This window comes from Corvus hawaiiensis, chromosome 1 (genome assembly GCF_020740725.1).
Source record: "Corvus hawaiiensis isolate bCorHaw1 chromosome 1, bCorHaw1.pri.cur, whole genome shotgun sequence".
Lineage (NCBI taxonomy): Eukaryota > Metazoa > Chordata > Aves > Passeriformes > Corvidae > Corvus > Corvus hawaiiensis.
In genome coordinates this window covers 3,514,615-3,535,787 of record NC_063213.1, presented here as the reverse complement: position 1 = coordinate 3,535,787, position 21,173 = coordinate 3,514,615, and the positions used below count along the sequence as shown (strand labels likewise).

Below are 21,173 nucleotides of genomic sequence, written 5' to 3'. Positions count from 1 at the left end.
GTTCACATGCCTGTTAGTAGGCTTTGGTTTTGCATTTTAAAGTGTAGCACTGTGGTCATCACACTCCAGAAAAACATGCAGATACACTGGAGCCACACTAAGAAAAATGTTTCATTAGGAAAAATTGACAATAACTGTTAGGAAAGGGTTTCTCTTATGCCAGTCATGTTGATTTACTATGGGACTAGCAACATTTAGAGCTGTCCTTCCCTCCTAAAACCATTTTATATTAAAAGAAAGAAATGAGTCTTGCCAGGAGGGTAGAGAATTCCCATAATCTTGGCATCAGTCACTCAATTCATCCAGTCCAGTCTTTGAGCAAAGTCAAAAAGTTGGAAAGCTTAAACACAGCGTAGAGAATTGTTAATATTTATCTCCCACTTCACATCCCTGTTACGTCACTTCTCTGCAAAAATATAAATGCTTCAAATCAGCACCTGAGAGGAGACAGAGAAGTCAAAAAGCAGGAGAAAGATGCTAAGAGAGGCTGAAGAAGTGAAGTCTGGCTTTTGCTTTGGAACATGAACTCTTGTTCTTTATACCACTGTGCTCTGCACACCCTGAGTCTGGCAGTGCTTGTAAGTAATTGCATGGAAAAAAAAGCTTTTACTTCATTGTGTTTCAATAATTGTTCATTTCCTTGTGGGAGCAGATGGTCAGATACAGATTTATTTTTTTAATTTTTTTTTGTGAGTCTCTTTTCTCTCTATTTGCTTTGGATTCCAGTTAAACAAGGCAAGATGCAATGAAAAGTGTGAAAAGCAGCAGAAGGGACCCACATTGTAGGATCTTTATATCAGTTTATTTCTCTGCTTTCCTATGACACACTCAGTAAAGAGAAACACATAATTGGCAGAAACCCTTATTTTGTGTGGGCTTTAAAAGACAGTGACAAAGAAGAAGAAACTGGAGGAGGACTGTTACACCAGAGCAGCTGAGTTTTGATAGAGTTTTCTTTAATTTCAGGTTATGCAGGTTTTTTTGCTACAATTTCATCTGCCTTGGTGGTAGCATTCATGTCATTTGGTGTGTGAACAGCTGAGATGTTGCAGGTAACAGAGGAGTGGGACCAGCAGGGATGCTTAGGCCAGATTTAGAAAGATCCAAAGCCATTAAAAAGTCCAGAGGTCTTGGTGATATTTCACTTTGGACAGAGATTGCCAAACCAAGATCCAGGATCACACTGATATCAGGAAAAGCTTGTTCAAACTGGGGGAAGGATATTATCTTTGCTTTTGAGAATAATCACATTTTCAGCATCTTCCCTTTGTGATGCCTCCTCTATATCCTTTATCTTTTCTTCTTTCCTGGAAATCTCTTCTCTGAAGGAACATTTCAGGAGGGGTGGCACAGCAGCTTGGTTTTTTGTGGACTGAGAAAAATAAACCACTGTGAAATGACTGAACAGATTTTTTTCTCATGTGAAACAACACATTCCTTTGTATCACCTGTGTGACAAACCCACTTCCCTGTAGTAGGAGTAGATAAATGTGGTTGGTCCTAAGTTGAATATCAAGATTGAGTGCTAATGGTTAAAATATGACTGAAGGTCTCTGTAAGAACCTGTCTCATTTACCCAAGAGAAGCAGAATTTTCTTCTGCAAAGTTGGGTTGCTTATTATATGATTATGGATTGATCAAAACCCAGTTTATGTGTTAGCGTATAATAAAAATTTCCTAACATGTGTTGCATATTAGAGGATAGGTAAACAACCCTTACTTGAGTATAAAATGGTGGAAAACCAGCCCTCTGTTTTTGTTGTTGGTTTAATTTGATCATATGTTTCCCCTGGAAGAGCTGAACTCAGCTTCTGGAGAGGTTTGGATTGCTTAAGAGGCTGACTCTCGTCTCCTTAAACTGAGGGTCTGCTGGAAGTAGTTAAATGCTTTAGGGGCATAAATATACCTAAAACACAGCCTGGGAGTGGAATAAATCTTTTTAGTTTATTTTACCTGAGTTTCTGTCATATCAGATCTGGCACTCGGTGTCTGCTCAAGCAGTGAGTGATTAGTTCTGACTTGCACATAAACTGTGACAGCATCTCCTAAGGTCAGTTCTTCTTGAAGGAAGAGGTAACAATTTAAATACCAGGTCTTGATCAGCCTCATCTTTTTATTTGAGATGCACGCGGTAAAGTGTTCTCACAAGTCTGGAGACTTAACAAGAGGAACAAAAAAGCTTTCCTGGACTGGTGGATGAGCCAAACAAGCTTTGCCCTTGCCATGAACATTTCAGAGAGCAAAGAGATTTTTGACAGGCAAAATCTAGCAATGCTTTTTGCCAGGAGAAATAATTTAGAACAGTGCAAATGGGTGCATTTCCTCCTTCTGAGGTTTTTCCAGGCACGGTTCACTGAACCAAGAGAATGTTGTAAAAGAGATTTTCAGTAAATGGTTTGACTGTTTTTTCTACTGACTAATAAAGCTACTTCTTTCAATAGCTGTCATACTCCATGGTTAGGGAGGTTTCCTTCATTTATTGTCCGGGGTGACTACAAGGGGGAAAGAATATATGTTGGCATGAAAAGAGGCATCAAGACAGCAAAGATTTTCAAGACAGATGTCAGTTTTCTGTAATTCCGCCTGACATTGCATTTCTTAGTGAAGAGGAATTGAGGGGCTCCCTAGACCTGCTGATTTTACTGATCTCGATGACAACCCTGGGGCATCCCACACATCAGATCTCCACCTCTTCGGGCAGGGCAATGTCTGTGTTCTGCTCCATCCATCCACTGTTACCCTGCTCTCACGCACACCAAACTTCAGTCAGCCTCGTGAAGGAGCCCTGCTTTTCACTGCTGCCTTAAACTGATCCATGGCACTGCTGTCTGCAAATTTGGCAGGAAAACCACATCCTCCTAAAAGTGCAGTAAATGGGGAGCAGATGATCTTGCGGGGCATCCATGTGGAGATACGACATTTTTAACCACCAGGGACCAAACCTCAGAAAAACAAATGCTGTGTAATTAATCCACCCCTCTTCAGCAGCCTGAGAGCCTCAGATTTTTTGGTCAATATACATTTCAAATTCTCTGCAGGCCAACATGAGTCGTGGACATTAACATGAAGGGGAAGCACCAGCTTATTGGGATGGATACAATCTGCCCTCTGAATGAACTGAAAGCCAGGGAGTTATTTTCCAAACTCCCTGAATATTAATCTTCTCTGGGTGGAAGAAAGCTGAGCCATATGCCAGCCACCTGTTCACCATGCAAGTCTCATCCTGGGTTTAGTTTCTGTTTTGTCTCCGTGTTTTTATGTCTATAATCACACATGCAGAGCACACCAGCACCAGCGGCCAGGACGTAGAGCTCAGAGTCAGAGTGTCTCTGATGACAACTGATCTTCTGGGACTGGGGACAGTGTGTATGGCAGGACAAGGCACATTTTGTTTTCTTTGTGTGAAATAGTCCTGTGCACTCCTGCCCAGTGGGTGCATCCTCAGCAGTCTGGCTGTAACAGCCTGTGCAGACTTTGTCCTTTGCTGCCCAAAGTTCTCTGGATGCCTTCAGATCCTCTTGTGGTGTCTGTGTAAGTCTAAATAAGGACCAAACAACTGAATATTTCCTGCTGTTAAAACCCTGGGTGTCACTTTTTTTCTTTACACCATCATACCAAACCAACAAATGCTTTGGTGCAGAGTGTTTTTTCCAAAGAAAGGAGTTTTGCCTCCCACCCTGTGTAAAGAAAGGCAGATGGTAGAAGGGAGAGAACAGATTCACTCCTTTTGGAGTGAAGAGCTCTTTCAGGAGACAGTTTTGCAGTAATTTTTTGTGATTTCAAGATGATGTTTCTTTGGAGGTTGGCAGGGACTTTTTTGTGCATAGGTTCTGCAGCATTTCCTGCAGTGCTGAGCCCTTCACTGTTGAGAAAAGGAGCCTGATCAAGTGCAGTGTGTTTTTCTGGGCCCAGGTTTAACAGGGTCTAGCTAAAGTTGGGTGTAAATGGGTCCTGCACTCAAACTCAGGCCCTAGCAAAGAGATCTTTTATTTTGAATGTAGCCAGAGGAATTTATAAACCTTCCAGTACAGAGCTGTAACTACCAGCTCGTGTAGAGACAGTGGCAGCCTTTGGATGGAAACCCTAAGCACAGTTTTGTGTCCTTAAACCAGCCCTGTTAGCTGCAAAAGTAAGTCTGGACTTAAGATGAGATCCCACCCAACCCCTTCTTACCAATTCCCCAAAACTCTTCTCCCTGTAGGTTGCTGGAAATGTCCACCCAGAATGTGATCTGATGGTAGAGCTGAAGAAAAAGGAGGCTGAGTGTCTGGAGGCCCCACAAGAGCGTGGAAATTCAACATCACCAGGTATCCATCCATGTGTGAGGGATGAAGAGAGGGAGAGGGAAGAGACCCACTACCAGAGTGAGGACACAGCCAGGCTGCAAAGCACAGGAGGGTTTTATTTATGGTCCCACATGCTGTTGTCTCGTCCGCTCTTCTTGCATCTACTCCCATTCCTTCCAATTCTTTTCTTTTTTCCATTGTCTTTCACATTCAAATATGGACAGTCAATTTATCAGAGTCAATCCTTATGTCCTTGTCCAATTCCTTGGCATCATGCTTGCTTGTTTGGGAGGCTGTGTTGATATTTAAAAATAGGGTACCTGCTGAACAATTACAGTGATCTGATCTTTCTTCCAGCATCACTCTTCGTTTACTGCATCATTTCTGAAAACTCAGTCTAACACAGGGGTCTAACTAAAGCACTCTGGGGGTGTTTATTTCTCATAATAGAATAAAAACTGTGGCTAAACTATTTTTATAAGATATGGAAGTGGTGGAGTGGCAAAGTTTAAAAAGGTTTGGGGTTTCATTTTGCTCAAATATAACCATGCTTAAAAATATATTTTGCTCTCTGTCTGAGGTTGCAAGAGAACTTGGGACAAATTGCTGTGCTGGCCAGAGGCAGATGCTGGAGAGATTCTTGCCTTACCGTGTCCAAACATCCTCTTTCACTTCATGAAGGAGCCAGGTGATGTCCTACCATGGTTGTACTCCTGTTGCATTTCTGGCCAGAGCATTTCTAAAAAGGGAGGGTGAAGACAGAACTTTTCATGTTCCCATGAGATGGATCAAAGCACTGCAAGGATTTTAGTAGGATCTGAGGGGCTTTCACAGTTCTTCTCATATTTTGAGGATTATTCATAACTGGATTTGATTTCCATGGTCTCTGATGAGGCCCTGGATCAAAAAAATACTGAAATAAATGGAGCGATTCCTTTGGTTTCCATGTGCTTTGGGATCAGTTTGTTGCGTGACTTTCCTACAAAGCTCATCTGGAGGCTGTCTAGGTCAGAACTTAAGGTTGGGGTTTCTTGAGATTTATGCAGTGATTCGTGTGGGATGAAATGAAAGGCAGAGGAATGAACAACGTGATTGCTCTTTAAGACCAAGGTTGGAGATACAAAGCAGAATTCAGGCCTTGAAGCAGCCCATGTGTTGCAAAACTGCAAACTAATGCCTTTGTGCCTGCTTCCTCTCTGGGTGAGCATGGCCAGGAACAAACTGTGAGCCCACAAGGAGCAAACCACCTTCCAGGAAAGACCTGGATTTGGCAGTTCCACAAGAAAAAGAAACTGCAAAGCCCAACCTCTGCCTCGCCCAACACATGCTAGTTATAAACGAGGGATAAGGAAAATCCCTTTCATCTGTGCACATTCATTTCCTGCCCTGGGATTCTCAGAATTATCCTTCATCTGACTCATAAATCTTTGTTTTGGAAGTGTGCTATCCTCATGGAAGGGGCTGCTTATCCCAACTTCTGATCTGCTAGGGAAGAGTAAGCCCCAGGGGAGGTGGGAATGAGAAGCGTTGTGAAGAGCGAGAGTGAGAAGTGAGGAGAAGAATGAGAGTGTTGTGCAGAGCAGAAATTTATGGAGCAGTGCTTCCCAATCTTCTCCAATGTGCTTGATAAAATTCTTTCCCTAGTCCTTCCAATCTCCAGCCCTGTCTCTCTTCTTCCCCTTGCTTGTATTTGTCTAAAATACAAAATTTTATATCTGATGACCTGAATGTACATAGAAAAATTGTGCTACCAACTCTTGGAGATTCTAATGATCCTCTCCTCCTGGTACAACCTTGTACCAGCCAGAGGTCTTCTCCTGGTTTTTATTTTCCATATTATCTGGTTCTTCATTGAGAAAATGAAATACTTCTGTTTCAGCTGGGATGGTAAAAAGAAACTGCACAAAAAAAGGCTGGTCTGACCCATTCCCTCCCTACCATGTGGCCTGTCCTGTAGAAGATGAAATTCCTCTTGAAGAAGTAAGTTTAATTACATAAATATATGTGAGTGGTGTGCTGATGTCATAGGATTCCTTTCTATTCCTGAAGGTCACTGCAGAGGGAAGCTCAGAAGACACTGAAATTTCTTTCTAAGTATGGAATATAACTCATTTTTTTACTCTGGCCACCTATTTTGGAAAATAACTAAGAATGTTTTATTATTCAGGTGTAACAATAGTAAAGCCAACTACAAATACATGGGTATAACAGACAGACATGTATCACAAAATGTTCATAAAATGTGTATTAAGACATTCCAGTAATATCAGTCAGCAAGATGAATTTGTACTCTCACAGCATCAGTAGAGCAAATGTGCTGTTATCAGACCTCTGTTCCAAATTCAGCAATATCTGAGGACAAGAGGGGTCTTGGCTGTCTCATCCTGCATGAAGTATCTAATTCAAGAATGAAAAAAAAGTCTCAAAAATCTTTGTAATCTCTGTAATGCAGATTAGACTTTGACGTATTTCTTCAGCCAGATTTTCAGTGTTGGTGATATCTCGAGGTTACATGCACAGGGACAATATAGTGCTTGATCACTAATTAATAAGGGTAAGAACATGGTTCATATCACCATGGGGATATATTGCACAGGTTTCCCAGAGAAGCTGTGCCTGCCCCATGCCAGGAAGTTGGAGGGGGCTGGATGGGTCTTGGAGCAACCTGGGATAATGGAAGGTGTCCCTGCCCATGGCAGGGGGTGGGCCTGGATGTTCTTTAAGGTCACTTCCAACACATTCTGTGATGATTCTATTATTTTACCTAGAGGAAACTCCTCAGTTGTAGGGTAAGCCACTTAAAGAGTTGATTATTTTCCATGTTTTACACGTCTGGTTTGTTGCCAGCTATGGTCAGCCTAGCCCAGCTTTGATGTTTCTCACGGAGTGGTGCATCCAGGCTTCCTGGCAAGCTTTGGAGCTCTGAGGTACTTCTGTGAGCGCTGGCTGGAATTGTGCACAGTCAGGGATTTGGGTAATCATATACAGCTCACAGTTCATCCACTACACGAAAAACCCCATTGTGCCTGGTTTCCACCCCATTTAAGTTCAATGATCTCAAAAAAATACCGTGAATGTTGGAGCTAATCACTGCACCATGGATCTGTATTAGTGCTTTGGTCAGGTGGGAGCTTTCCAGGGATATCTCTTGGCTATCCCCACTTACTGCATTCACACTGAGAGATGCTCTCAGAAAGGATCATCTGGCTTCTTAGGGATAAATCTAAACTGGAAGGCAAATTCAAGGTGCACTTACTGTGCTCTGACCAGAAAAGAAAGTTCGGCCCATGGAATTAGGCTATGGATAGTCAGGAATCTGGACACATGGATGCAGGGTGCTCAGCACCAAAGGATTCACTCTACAAATCCAGGGGTGGGAAATAGATGATATTTAAGGTTTCTTCCAACCCCAACCAGTCAGGGATTTATGATTCCATAACCTGCTCTTGCTAAGGCAGGTGTAGTGATCCTTTTTGTTGGTCCCAGAAACCAGTAAGGTCTCATTTTCCAAAGACTTGAATTGTCTTCTGAGAGTGTTTTCCTTCATTAACTATAAAAGAAAAAGAATGAGAAGAAACAGGATTGTACTAACAATTAAGCCAATCAGTCCTGTGGCCAGGTTCTTCTTGTTCTACTGCAGACTCATATCTTGGCAGCTAATTTTTAAGCACTAGATAAGTTAAATAAACTCTTCTCAGTGTCAGTCTTATAATGCCTAAAGTTCTGCTTAAGGCTAAAAGCGAGCATCTCCCCTTCCCCAAATGAACTGCAGGAATGCACTGCACAGCTGTGTGGATTTTGGGTTGTAAAAACATTGAAACAGGACCCAAGAGACAGACCATGTAAGACTGGAATTCGATTTGCAGCCTGGAGCTTATTCATTCTGTTTTCTACTTTCATCTGTGAGAGTTGAAGTCAACTTATCCTCACTCAGGGATTGTGTCTGACAGAGGAGCCACTTAAATAGAAATGGATTTTGACTGACATTCCAACTGAGCAACAGTTGAGTTTGACAGCCAGAGAAACAGAGGAAAAAACAACCCCAGAAAAAAACAACACAACTCAACACAATAAAAATGAAAGGAAGAATAGACAGCAAAATTGGAAGTAAAGAAAGTGGAGAAAAATAGAGAAAGGCTGACAGAATTCTGTGTTCATCATGCTGCCAGCAGAATTGTCCTGCTACTGCTGGGGAGAAAACGTGGTAGAACATACAGCATTTATAAAAATTGCATAAGATTTTTAACAATGCCTTTATGAAGGACTGGTGTTGGTTTTTATGCTTTAATGAATGAGCTTCCAGCCACCCTGATCAGTACGTGTTTCAGCACCAGATTGGGCTGTATCCACACAACTGTGGAATGGAACTTCACAAAAGAAACGTAATGAGGATTTAAGGTGAATTTTACTGTGGGATTTGAAGAGGGGAAAAAAAGGCAGTCAGGGATGTCAACAGAATGGAAGAACCAAACAAAGCAAAACTGACAGAATCAGTAAAAAAGCTATCATTTAACAGCAACTTGTGTGACAAATCATTCTCTTCTTTTATAGCAATCCTACTTTTCTACTATAAAGATCATCTACACCGTGGGATACAGCGTGTCCATCACCTCCCTCATCATTGCTGTGACAGTTCTTATTGCATTCAGGTAAAGGTGTCCTCTAATCTCAATTCTTTTAATTTCTCAGACTGCAGAAGACAGCATTAGACATAACAAAATAATACAAATAGAAATTCAGGTGAATAACAATAAAAAATTCCAGCCATGTTGGTTTAATAATATGAAACTGAAGCTGGAAATTACAGGTGATCAGAGAGAGTCAGGAATAAAAGGATTCAGATCTGGGAAATGAATCATGGCTGTCAGTTGACAAAACTCAGCAACTCACTTTGATCCTGAAGAACCAATGGAAAAATTTAATTGCTTTAGGCTGGAATTAAGATTTTTTTCATAAAGTGCGTGGGCCTGCCTGTTATGGCTTCAGAGAATTTGTTAATAAAAATATACACAAAGGACTTGATTCTGAATCAATGTTCCTATGACATTGCATAGATGACTATTGAAAAATTTACCACTAAAGACACGTTTTAAAGTTAGTCTCAGAATGTGGTCACATTTAGTTAGAATTCTCTCTTACTGAGTTATCCATCAATTAGGTATTTTCAGGTCCAATCTAGAGTATTTAAAGTATTTTACCATTTAACGTAGATTTAATGTTTGCTGCCATGCCTTGTGGGATTTATTTTATTAATCTTTGTTTATTTCTGGTATTTCTGAGAGGGAAAAAAAAAAAAAAAAAAAAAAGAAAAAAAAAAAAAAGCAGACGTTTCCTTTATTATTATGCTGTGAGAATCAGGGTTCTCTAGGGAAAGTTTCTTGACCTCTGCTGGTTCCTAGTTCATGTCTGGAAGCCACCAGATATGTTTATTGACATCCACTCTGACCTCAGGAAAACAAACCAGCCCAAATGAGGGGAAAGAAAGAAACAATGGACATAAGGACAAGTAGCAATAGGGAGGAAAAAGTCATAGTTAACAATGGGGTTGGCATTTGAGGTCAGCAATAAAATTCTGCACACTCTAGGTAAACTTTCAGATTAGGTGACCCTCAGATTACTGGGTCTGGATGGAATCCAGCTTTTAGTGGAACTTTAAGTGAAAATGAAGTTGAAGCTCTATAACGCCCTCAAAAATCTGTATTTAATAGCAGTCGAAATTTAATCTTAGTTAACGGGGAATTTAAGGTAGATGTGTAAATTGAATTTAAAGTAGATGTGCCAAATTGTTTTCAAGCTCTTTTGTGCTTTCACTTAATTCATCAAAGTAACTTTGGCAAAGTAAGGAAAAAACCCCTAAAATTGTGGATAACAAGGAGAGAGATTAAGATGTAGATTGTGGCTGAATGGCTTCACGTGAGGAAGTTTTCTGTCTCTCTCTGAAAGAGCTCAGTGAATCAAAGTGTTCTTCCTAAATGTGTCTGGAAGTACCTGAGATGAAACAAGGGCTTATTGCTTATTTTAATTACTGCCAGCACAGTTCAGTTAATTACCTCAGAGGGACTTCTTTTCTTTTCTTCCAGGAGGCTTCGCTGTCCCAGGAATTATATCCATGTGCAGCTCTTTTTTACATTTATCTTAAAGGCTATTGCCATTTTCATTAAGGATGCTGTCCTTTTCCAGGAGGAAGGCATTGATCATTGCAGCTTCTCTACAGTAAGCACATGAAAAGCAGGATATTGTGGTTGATGTTTTTATGTGCCATTTTTAGATGGTTTCACTATTCATGCCTCTTTTTTACTACTTATTGCTTTTTGTCCTTCTAACCTGGTAATGAAAATTATATAATTCTTCTATTCAGTATATTTTACTTCCATGAATGTGTACTTTATGCCCTCCTATATTCTTAAAACATCAATTTGTGATGTTGCAGTACTCTAAATGAAATTTAGATTTTCACATAGCAACAAAGTAGTGTCATTACACTCTTATGTTTCTATAACCTGAAGCCTAAAACTGAAGATCTTTGAGTACATCAAAGGACAACTTTTAAAGCTTATTCTTCTGGAAATGTTGGATTCCATGTTCTGGCTGGAAGCTCTGATCTGTAAACCACAAAGCTCTCAAGGTACCAGGCAATCAACTTAACTTTAATCCAGCCCCAGATCTTGGCAGCGTGGCAATGATTTTCAAACAGAGGTTTAGGGGGTGGTTCTTCTGCATTTCTCACAGCCACGCAAAATTCTAGAGCTGAGCATAAGGACAAAAATGGCTCCTTGAACCTTTGCCCAAGGAGCAATTGGCACTGAAGGTACACTCAAGGCAGTGCATTTGTGAGAGAAATCACACACGCTTGGGAGCCCAAGGTACATTTCTAATACAAGATAAAAAGCAAAAGGCAGTGGAGATTCCAAAGTGTTATGATGATTAAAGCTTTATTATTCAGAAATCCATTTTACATTTGAACCTCTCAGTTTAAACATCAGTTAATAGTGAGATCTTGCTCTTGGTAGAACTCAGCTACAATTACAGATGTCTACTCCATGGCCAAATCAGATGTATCCCCAGGCAATCCCTAAACTACAACTTTCCTGTTCTCTAGACTGAATGCAAGATCTCTGTGGTTTTCTGCCACTATTTCATGATGACCAATTTCATGTGGCTGCTGGTGGAGGCTCTTTACCTAAACTGCCTGCTGCTCTCATCCCTTTCTCATGGAAGAAGATATTTTTGGTGGCTGGTTCTCTTTGGCTGGGGTAGGTACGGATTTCACAGGACATTAGTAAAAGGCAAGATGTTAAACAAGGCTGTTCAGCCTGGAGAAGATAAGGCTTCACAGACACCACAGAGCTACTTCTAGGGGTTCAAGATAGCTGGAGAGGGACTTTTCCCAAGGCCTGGAGTGATGGGACATGGAAGAAATTCCTTACTGTGGGGGTGGTGAGGTTGCCCAGGGAGGCTGTGGACTTCCCATCCCTGGAAGTGTTCAAGGCCAGGTTGGATGGGGATCTGAGCAACTTGGGACAGTGGAAGGTGTCCCTATGGGTTGGAACCAGGTGATCTTTAAGGTGCCTTCCAACCCAGGCCATTGTATGCCTCTATGACTCTATGATTCCATGATTCCATGAGTCTATGGTTCCATGATTCTACGATTCCATGATCCATTCCCATTGAAAACACTACATGTGGAACCCAGCTGATCTAACTGAAGTACCTAACCTGGGAATTGCTTCCATTTTATTTTATGTGCATACTAACAGAAAGCAATCAAGTTTTTCATGGCAATAAAGCCCCTCTGAAAGGGGTGGAAAATGATGCACATTTAAGAATGCACAGGGAGAGATCCCGTCTTAACCTTCTTCACCCCACTGAAAACACAGCTTCCTCTAAGGAGTTATCACAAACACCAGAGCACATTCTGCCTTGCTCCTGTTTAGTTACACAGTCTGGGAAAAGGAATTTTTTTTTCCTAAGCAGGGGTTTTTGTAGTCCTAGTACTTCTACAGCCCATCTTTTTTATTGTATGAATAAAGAAGCTTTGTCCACTAAATAACAGGACAGGCAGTGAAACAGCAGCATCTTCCTCCTGATTTTGTTCTTGTCTGGAATAAATGGAATTGTTCAGACTTAGAAATCTGCAACCAAGTGGGTGCCCACAGAGTGTTGCTGTGTAAAGGAAAAAGCAGAGAACTCCTCTGTGGCAGGTGAATGCACTTAGAGGAATTTTCTGGTTGGTTGAGGGAGGGAAATCCATGCCTGTTGTCACCCAAGGTTAAGGTAGACCTGACACCTTGGCAAACTGAATCACTTTTGGTGTTTTAGAGACTGAATGTAAAACAATTCCTGTTATAGGAACTGACCCCAAAGGATAATTCCAGCTCTCAAAAATGAGTGATCTGTGTCATTGCAGCAGAGTTTCAGTGGACAAGGCTTGGATTAATTCTATCTTTTGTTTAAATGTCTGACAGGTTTTCCAACACTTTTCACCCTTATTTGGATATTAGCAAAATTCTACTTTGAAGACACAGCGTAAGTCATAGTTTCCTACATTGTTCTATATTCTTGGGTAATACTTTTAATTGATTGCAGTCATTACATACATGCCTTTTTCTAATCTTACTGTCATGTCCACAGATGCTGGGATATTAATCAAGGCTCTCCCTACTGGTGGCTAATCAAAGGACCAATTATAATTTCTGTGGGGGTAGGTACTTCTGAGTTTGCTAATACTAATTAGAAGAAAAAAAAGACTTTTGAGTTAAAGTTGGGTTGCCATTTGCTGAGTTGTAGGAAAGGAATGCTGAATTTCTACTGTTGACTGCCTGTGTCCAATGCAAACTGAAAAGTTTGTCTTCCAAACATTGAAACTTTCACAGAATTGTCAGTTTAGGTGAAATAAATAGCAAGTGAGTGGACTAAACCCTCCTTAAAATATTTGAAAACAAAATTTTAGCATAAGCTCAGAATAAGCCATACATTTTTGATACAAAACTTCCAAGGGCAATAGGTTTCTGTTCAGAGCTGATAACAGTGATAACAGCTCTTGAGTCTGGCATTTATTGAATAAACTGATGGGCTTTAAATGATTATCATTGTTGATTACTCCCACAAGTCATTAAACCCAAGCAGTGTTTGAGAAAGTGAGTTAATGGATGACCTTAAGGCCAGCTATTAAAACCTTAATTTAACTGGAGGACAGATGCATGCAGGTGAGGGATATGGAATCACAGAATGCTTTGGGTTGGAAGGGATCTTAAAGATACACACAAACAGCATGAGTGAAGAATCTCAGGCTGAATTCTGGTCAGAGCTTGCTGTGTTTCAATAAAATATTTCATTTCCTTCTATCTCCGTTATTTCTTCTGCTGGCATGTACACAGAGCATCACTAATGGATAGAATGATGTTGGACCTTTTGGTAAAATGAGGACATTCTTAGGCAAAATTAAATGTTCAGGCTCACCTAAGGAAGAGCTGGTGTGTACAGGCACAAAAAAATTCACAGGAAGAATCCCTCTGATTGTGGAAAACTGAGCAGCCTCACAGACTCCGGATAAAGCTGTGCCAAATTGCAATTGTAGAAGATTGGATTTCCAAGTTGGGATTGACCTTAACTACTTTGGAGCTGAGCTAATGCTCCTCAGAGGCTCCTTCAGAGCCAACAAAGGGAAATGGGCACTTTTGGCAAGTGATTCATCTGATTTAAAATAAATGTCTACCTTGGGATGAGGTGATCCATCCCCAACCCCACCTGAGGGTCTATTGACCGTCCTGGCTGGTTCTCCACTGACTGCAAAGGCAGAACAGGGTGATCAGCTCTGACAGAAATACCTCATTGTAGAGGTATTTAGGCAGATAAATTCCACTAATAATGTCTAGAGAGATCAGCAGATCAGTCAGAATTTAATACAATATTAATCTCTAAGGAGAATCCGACTGATATGAGCTACAAAAGGTAAAAGAGAGTCCCACAAGCTATTGATGAAAATATTTTGCTGAACAAAGTGAAATTCTCAAGTTTTCATCTTCAGCCACTTCTTCAAGCAGGAATGCAACTTATTTAAATACTTGAATGCTGCCAACAGGAATAGCATTAATGACCTTACATTGAAACTGCACAAATTACACTATAACTGAAATAAAAAAAAAAACACAACCAGATTTTCACTGCAAAGTTTTACATCAGAAATTAACCTTTTCTTTTTCCTCTCTCCCACTTCGCAAATACTGTGAACAGGTCAATTTTGTCCTATTCATCAACATCATCAGAATTTTGCTGAAAAAACTAGACCCTAGACAAATCAACTTCAATAACTCTTCTCAGTACAGGTAGTGTATGGAATAATTTTTTTTAAATCAATTATTTTGATAATAAAATATTATGTAATCTTTTCTAAACAGAGAAGCACTTTCTCAGTGTCACAGATGGTCTCAGTTTAATTGGTATTAAATTTTAGAGATTCCCAACCTTATCCCATTCCAAAGGCAATTAGTCAAAGGGTGAGACTCAATTCACCTAATATTGGCCAATGGGATGCATCCAGATCAGCTCAGCTGTCTGCCTTCCAATTAAAATCAAGAGACAAGAAAACCATTAATTGAATCTGAATTAGATCTCTTATTTAGGACAGGAAAAATTACCTTCTACAGCTGCCTTTCTCTGTATGAGAACTGTAAAGGAAGCCTGCATATTTATTTCTATTTTATATATATTTTTATATAGATTGACTTCTTTTTAACTTTTGTTCACTACTGCGGCACACTGAGTGCGTTAGACTTTAAATAACCTTAAGTTTCTTCTTCTCATGTCCTGTTCTAGACGTCTCTCAAGGTCCACTCTGCTTTTAATTCCATTATTTGGAACCCATTACATCGTCTTCAACTTCCTCCCAGAATATACCAGCCTGGGGGTTCGGCTTTACTTAGAGCTCTGCATTGGATCTTTTCAGGTAAAATTGCCACAGATCCTTCGGTTTCTTCTTAGTAGTTTTTCTGTTTTAGCCTTGTGTCCTCATGACAAGAAGTATTGCACACAAATGATCCTTGGATCCTGAAACCAGTGTTTGTTCACAAAGTTCCTTGTTCTTTGCTGAGTTAAAATATCTGAAGAGGTGACAAATCCTACCTGGATGCAGGCTGGACTAAAGATTTTTGCAGATTTTGTGAACACAAGGCCAAGATCTCAGATAAGTGTGTAACTTGGATGGTGGGCCAAAGTCAAGTGTGGAAAATCTTTGCTACCAGTACTTATCCACCTGCCTTCCCTGACTTCACTAACAAGATCAAGCTGACTTGGGCTGATTTAAATCATCCAGAGGCAATTGAAGTTGTAGGTCCTGCCCCCTTCCTAATTCTTTGTCAAAGGATAAATTGACAATAAAACATCAACAGTGTTTTGTACGTGTACCAGCCCCACACAGGCTGCTGTCCCAAGGAATTCCACATCCCTTTCCCTCCTGCAAACATTGGGTTGATGCCCCCACCTTTCTGCATTGGTACACAGGGCATGGACAGCTTGAGGAGCTTGATGCCAACAAGAAGAACTCCTGCTCTGATGTCCCTCCAGGTGGTTTTGCTCCTGGAGTTATGAGCTGGGCAGGACCCAATTTCCCTTTGCTTCCCTCCCTTTCCTGGTGCTTCACCTCGGTCCACAAGAAGCAGCCATGGGAATACCACCAAACCTCCCCAGGGAGCAGATCTTTCCCTGGATGGCTGCATGGGATCGCTTGTCAGGGAGCATCACCAACAATCCATGAGTTGTGCTGGTTTATTCCTCTTGAGGATTGAATCCATTGTGTCAATCCTGCCCAACAAACCCTGCCCATTAATCCTGACCCTCTGCACAGGGAGGGGACCTTCACTGAGTTAATGAACAGTTCAATGAATAAATTAATAGAATAAAAGGTTGAGGTGTTGAGCAGGATCTAGTCATGTACGTCCTTTGACCTCCTAGGATTGTCCTGGGTTTATCTCAGTTCACAATCTTAACAAACACATTCAATAGGCCAGAATTCGGTCTCATCCGATACTCCACAAAGACACAGGATTTGACTGGAAAGCTGTGTGAGCTCCATCCATGAAGTCTCTGTTTTACATTCTTTAGAGTGCATAAAGAATCAGCTCTCAGTGTGTTGTGCTGGAGAACGGACCACACTTTCATAATCATCAGTTACATTTGTGAATTCATATAGTGTTACTGATTTTGATGGAATGCCACTACCTATTAATTTTCTCTTTTATAGTTTCTTTTCTTCTTTGGCTCTGTTTCGTGAGTTCTTTTACTCAGAGTTCGAATTAAAATGCAGGAGACTGGGAGTTTATCTTTGGACTTAAATGTTTATTATATCTTATCTATAATACAGTGCCCCTAAGTTAACAAGGTGAAAATGGCCCCGAGTTCTAACTGACAAGGTCTTTTAAGGTCCAGATTACCCAATTATGGAATGCCAACTAATTTGTTTTTACTTATAATCCAATAGCTAACTATTCATGATCCTCACTGCGGGTTTTTTGACCCAATACCAGAACACCCAGATTTGTGAAGAAGAAGGAGAAAAGAAGAAGAACAAATCCACACCCCAAATCCTCCATACTGTTACATATATCCCATAAACCTAATTTTTCTACATCTCTACATATTCTACCCAGTGATATAACTTTTAATTACACAGCAACAATCTCAGTGTTATCACACAGTTCGGGAAACCTTTCCCAAGGCTTCAGGTCAAATGCAGTGTGCTTCTGAGGATCACTGTCTGTCAGCACTGAAAGGCTGAAATTCTCAGAACTCAGGGTTCCAACAACTACCAAGGTGATTATCTGGCTGTTCAGCTTTATTGGAGGTCCACAAATTATCTTCCAATTTCTAGCAATTCCTCCACCTATAGTGATACTCACTACTTCACAGAACCACCATGAAGTCAAATAATGCAAGTGGCTTTTTCAAGCTGTCTTAACCCTCAAAACTTTTTCTTCTGGTCTTTTCCAGGGGTTTATTGTGGCAGTTCTCTACTGTTTCCTGAACCAAGAGGTAAGGAAACACCATCATATACATCAGATATATCTTCTAAAAAACTGCTTTCCGTGGCAAATATATAGTTAACCATCATTTTCATACAAACTGATCAAATCTTTCATTTTCTTATGACTGTTAACATGGGTAACAATGTTGATGAATTTCATTTCAATTATCTTCATGGGAATGAAGCCATCTAGTGGAGAAATGAACTTTTACTACTTTGCTGCTCCATCAAAGATTTTCTATCCTTTCTGCACATTTTTGTCCTATAGCAGGGCTTGGAAAACCCCTGCTAATTCCAGATCTGAAAATAAAACTTGCTTCAGTGATACAGGGAGATCTCCATTTACCAAAGGTCTATGTTTAAATTGGAAAGAATTTAAATGTATGAGCTTTGCCCAACAGTGAAATATTATTTTTTATCATTTTTAATAGTCTCATGAAGTATCCCAGTATTTCTTCATGTTGATAAATCTCTTTTTCTGTTTAGAATATTTAATTCAGAATTTTACTGTTGATAGGAGAGGACTCTGTCCTTTTAGCTTAGTGTCCAGGGCCATTTACACAGTCTAGATATAGTGATAGGAATGTATCTTAAATGAATTGTACAGAAAACATGAAAGTTTATCCTCCGTATTTTAGAATACGTTGAAACCTCAGAATTATCCCTTCTTTTCTGACTCCAGAGTAGCTGAGATTGCTCTTTTAGAATATGACTGGGTTTCAGTTTCAGACTAACACTCCGCTGAATTCTGTCTGCAGCTCCTGAAAAGGAGAATCCTGTTCCATATATGCCCATCCTTCACCCCCAAGAGAGGACATCCCCCATAGAGTCCAAGGTGCTTTTAGGAGATGGTTCTGTCCCTGATCTAGACTCCCTGGACTGTATTGACTAAATCTTCATTTTCCAAGTTTAAAGTCCAGGGCTGATTAAGCTTTCAAACAGTATTTAATCACCTACCTGTGCCATGGGCCAAACTTTCTGAATTCTATCAGAAATTTCTGAAATATTAAATTAAATATTTTAAAATATTTTAACAGTTCTTAGCCTTTTGGTCGAGTTTATGGCTGTGAATTATTGATTGCTCTAATGATGCTTGTGTTTAGGTAAGACTCCTGTCATTAGTTTACTAATGACCCTAATCCCTTCTAACCACAGACCACAGCTCTACATCCAGCTTCACTTCCCAGACACACAGCACTTCAATACAGAAATTCCCTTCCTATTAAACATCTGGGGAGGCACATTCCTAATAAGAATCAGATGTGACAGGAGGATTTAGTGGGTGGCCTGGACCCACTCTGTGTTCCTGTGAACATGCCAGTACACAATATACAATGACACAGCTGTCAGCAACACACAGCAAATGGCTCCTGACTGCTGCTGGCTTTCCCCTCATCGTCTCTAATGTCAAAGCAGCATTATTTCCCAGCCACAAATTGGTGAATGCTGATTAAGAAACTTGCTGCAGATTATATTTGTCTAGAAGCAGATGGAAGCAAGACAACATCCCTTAGCAACTGAGGGAGAGCAGGCAATGTGCAGCAAATATGTTTAATTGTGTAGGCTATGTTGGTGAGATTGATTGTAGAATAAATATTCAAAGGAATTCTTTTTAAAAAAAAGAGAAGATATATAAAAAAAGCTGAGAAAATATTTTAGTGGTGGAGGAATGTTACACAGTGCTAGAGACTTCAAGCTTAGTACTGACAGACGTTTAGAAGAAGTTTTCATCAGTGCAGAAAGACGGCCATGCTGAGACAAGATTCTACTTCTCCTTATCAGCTAAAACAGAAACTAACTTGGACAGAGATCTCTAAAAGCTTTCTTCTTTTCTAGCCACTCTTTCTGTCCTGCTTCTTTCCCACTGGTCTGTTCCCCAGCAGTATTCAACCACAAAATAGCCTTTTCCTTTGTTCCTGAGGTGCAAACGGAAATCGGCCGGAGGTGGCACGGGAAGAGATATGGACTCGTGCCAGAGTGGAGGAGGACCAGGTGGACTGTGCCATCCAGCTCTGGGGTGAAAATGACCACATCTGTGTGCTGAAAAGGGTCCCAGGACCTGGAGGGAAGAAAAAAACCAAACCAACCAACCAAACAATAAACAAACTAAATTGTATCAAATGTAACGACTGTAGTTTATCCTGAGCAAGCTGGAGGAGGATCCACTTCTACAGTTCTGACCATGAGGCTTCTTTTGCAGGACAAGCATTGCAGTGACAGATTAAACCCTGACTGACCGTCTAAACACAAAATAACCCTCTCACTGATAACTCTGCATCACGGAAAGCACAAAAAAATCACCTATTCTGGTTCATTTCTACACTTTCACTGATAGAGCTTAGGCATGTTCACCAATAGCGCCCTCCGGTGACTCCATAGGTGACCACCTCTGGAAATCAGAATTCAATCCTCGTGCTATAGGAGCCGGAGTCTTATCTAGCTTGTCCAGTCTTCATTCATGTTTTGGTTCTGCAGACATGCAAACAAGAAGCCAAACATCTTAATAAACTCTAACACAATGACTAAAAGTCCTCTTGTGTTGTCTTTTTATATTGACTCTTTAGTAGCAAAAAGATCCAATTTCACGATATAAGACTCGCAGGTTCTGAAGTTATTTCAGGAGCTCCAGGTTAGAAAAAAAAGTAGCAGAAAGGGGAGGCATTGGGAAGGCCAAGGCTCCATATGATAATCGTTAAGGAAATTCTTTGCAAGGAAATGAAAAAGAAAAGACAATTTTTGCACAGAAAGAGAATGAGACCCCCAGGAGATGGACCAGGAGACTGCTGGGAGTACTGCTAAATATTTTCTTATGTGTGACTGGTTTTGCTCTCCAGTGTTGTAAAACATTCAGAAGCTTGAAAATAAACTTGGATTCCCAGTGTTTGTACTTGAGTGGTTTGGTTTTGGGGTTTTTTACCTCAGTGCTGGTTGTAACCTGTAGATTAAAAGGTTGATTAAACTCTTTGATGGGAACATCAGGGCTTGGAAGGGAGTGGAGAAAGCTAAGCTGTACCAGCTAGTGAGGATCATTACATCAATACACTTTGCTCTGCTCTTCTGAACATTTCAGTGAGCTGCCAAGTCTGATTGAACAACAGAAATTACAACAGAGAAATGTGGATTTGCCTTCCTTTCCCCTTTGCCGTAGCCAGGTAATTGCAGGCAACTTGAAGAAGTGGAATGTTGTTTCACCTAGGTTTTGTATAAAAGCTGACTGCCCAGGAGGCATTTTCCTCTTCCAAATAAAAAAAAAAAAAAGTGGTTTTTTTCCTTGTTATTCTTCTACCTGTGAAAATGACAGCAATGGCTGGATTCAGACCTGAGGGTGGGAGAAGGAGTTTATTTCTATTTCTGCAGTGACTCCTTGGGACACATTTTACAAGGTGGAGCCCAAGATATTGTTTTTGCTGGTTTCCTTCCATTATCCAGAGGAATTCAAGGTGATCTGGGTGGAGGGTAAGAGACTAATGGAGAGAAGCCTTCACGTGGCTGTCAGTGTCCCACAGCCTTCAGCTCAGGTGGAAAAGTGGCATAACCAGTAAACATGAGCTCTTTCCTGGAGATGAATGTTTTTCAGCCTCCCAAAGACCATGGTCTCTACCAGCTACAATGGAGCCTGGGGTAATAACTCAAGAAAGATAGATAAATTTTACCCATCTCTACTCAGAAATGTTTAGATAGAAAATTTCTTGCAGCTGGTGCATTGCTGCTGGTGTGAAAATCAGCAAATTTACTGTGAACACCATCGTGGTCCAAAAGCAAAAGAGAAAAAGCAATAAAAAAAAAAATAAAATTCTTCCTTTTGCTGAACAGATCAACCATTGTGAGGCTCAGCTGATTTCTGGATGTGTGATGGCACTTTCTGGTCT

At 40.5% G+C, this 21,173-nt stretch overlaps 1 protein-coding gene across 2 annotated transcripts; it reads left to right on the top strand.

Moving 5' to 3' along the window:
* The first annotated feature begins 438 nt into the window (after nt 1-438).
* On the top strand, nt 439-20,196 carry GHRHR (growth hormone releasing hormone receptor). Of its 2 annotated transcripts, none has more exons than XM_048316752.1 (13): nt 439-578; nt 4,202-4,307; nt 4,867-4,974; nt 6,166-6,266; nt 8,838-8,935; nt 10,367-10,499; nt 11,386-11,539; nt 12,752-12,812; nt 12,918-12,987; nt 14,520-14,611; nt 15,102-15,231; nt 17,271-17,312; nt 19,226-20,196. In XM_048316752.1, exons 1-13 carry the CDS (start codon nt 522-524, stop codon nt 19,346-19,348), a joined length of 1,275 nt encoding a protein of 424 aa, XP_048172709.1. In that variant the 5' UTR covers nt 439-521; the 3' UTR covers nt 19,349-20,196. The 2 variants fall into 2 exon arrangements, with proteins under 2 accessions (XP_048172709.1, XP_048172787.1); XM_048316830.1 differs by having other exon boundaries at nt 19,206-20,196.
* Nucleotides 20,197-21,173: the final 977 nt, after the last annotated feature.

Coding starts and splice junctions, on each gene's coding strand:
- GHRHR (XM_048316752.1), top strand. CDS start 522: ATGAACTCTTGTTCTTTATACCACTGTGCTCTGCACACCCTGAGTCTG. Junction 4,308..4,866: donor TGGAAATTCAACATCACCAG/GTATCCATCCAT, acceptor TCTCTGTCTGAG/GTTGCAAGAGAACTTGGGAC. Junction 15,232..17,270: donor TCTGCATTGGATCTTTTCAG/GTAAAATTGCCA, acceptor GGTCTTTTCCAG/GGGTTTATTGTGGCAGTTCT.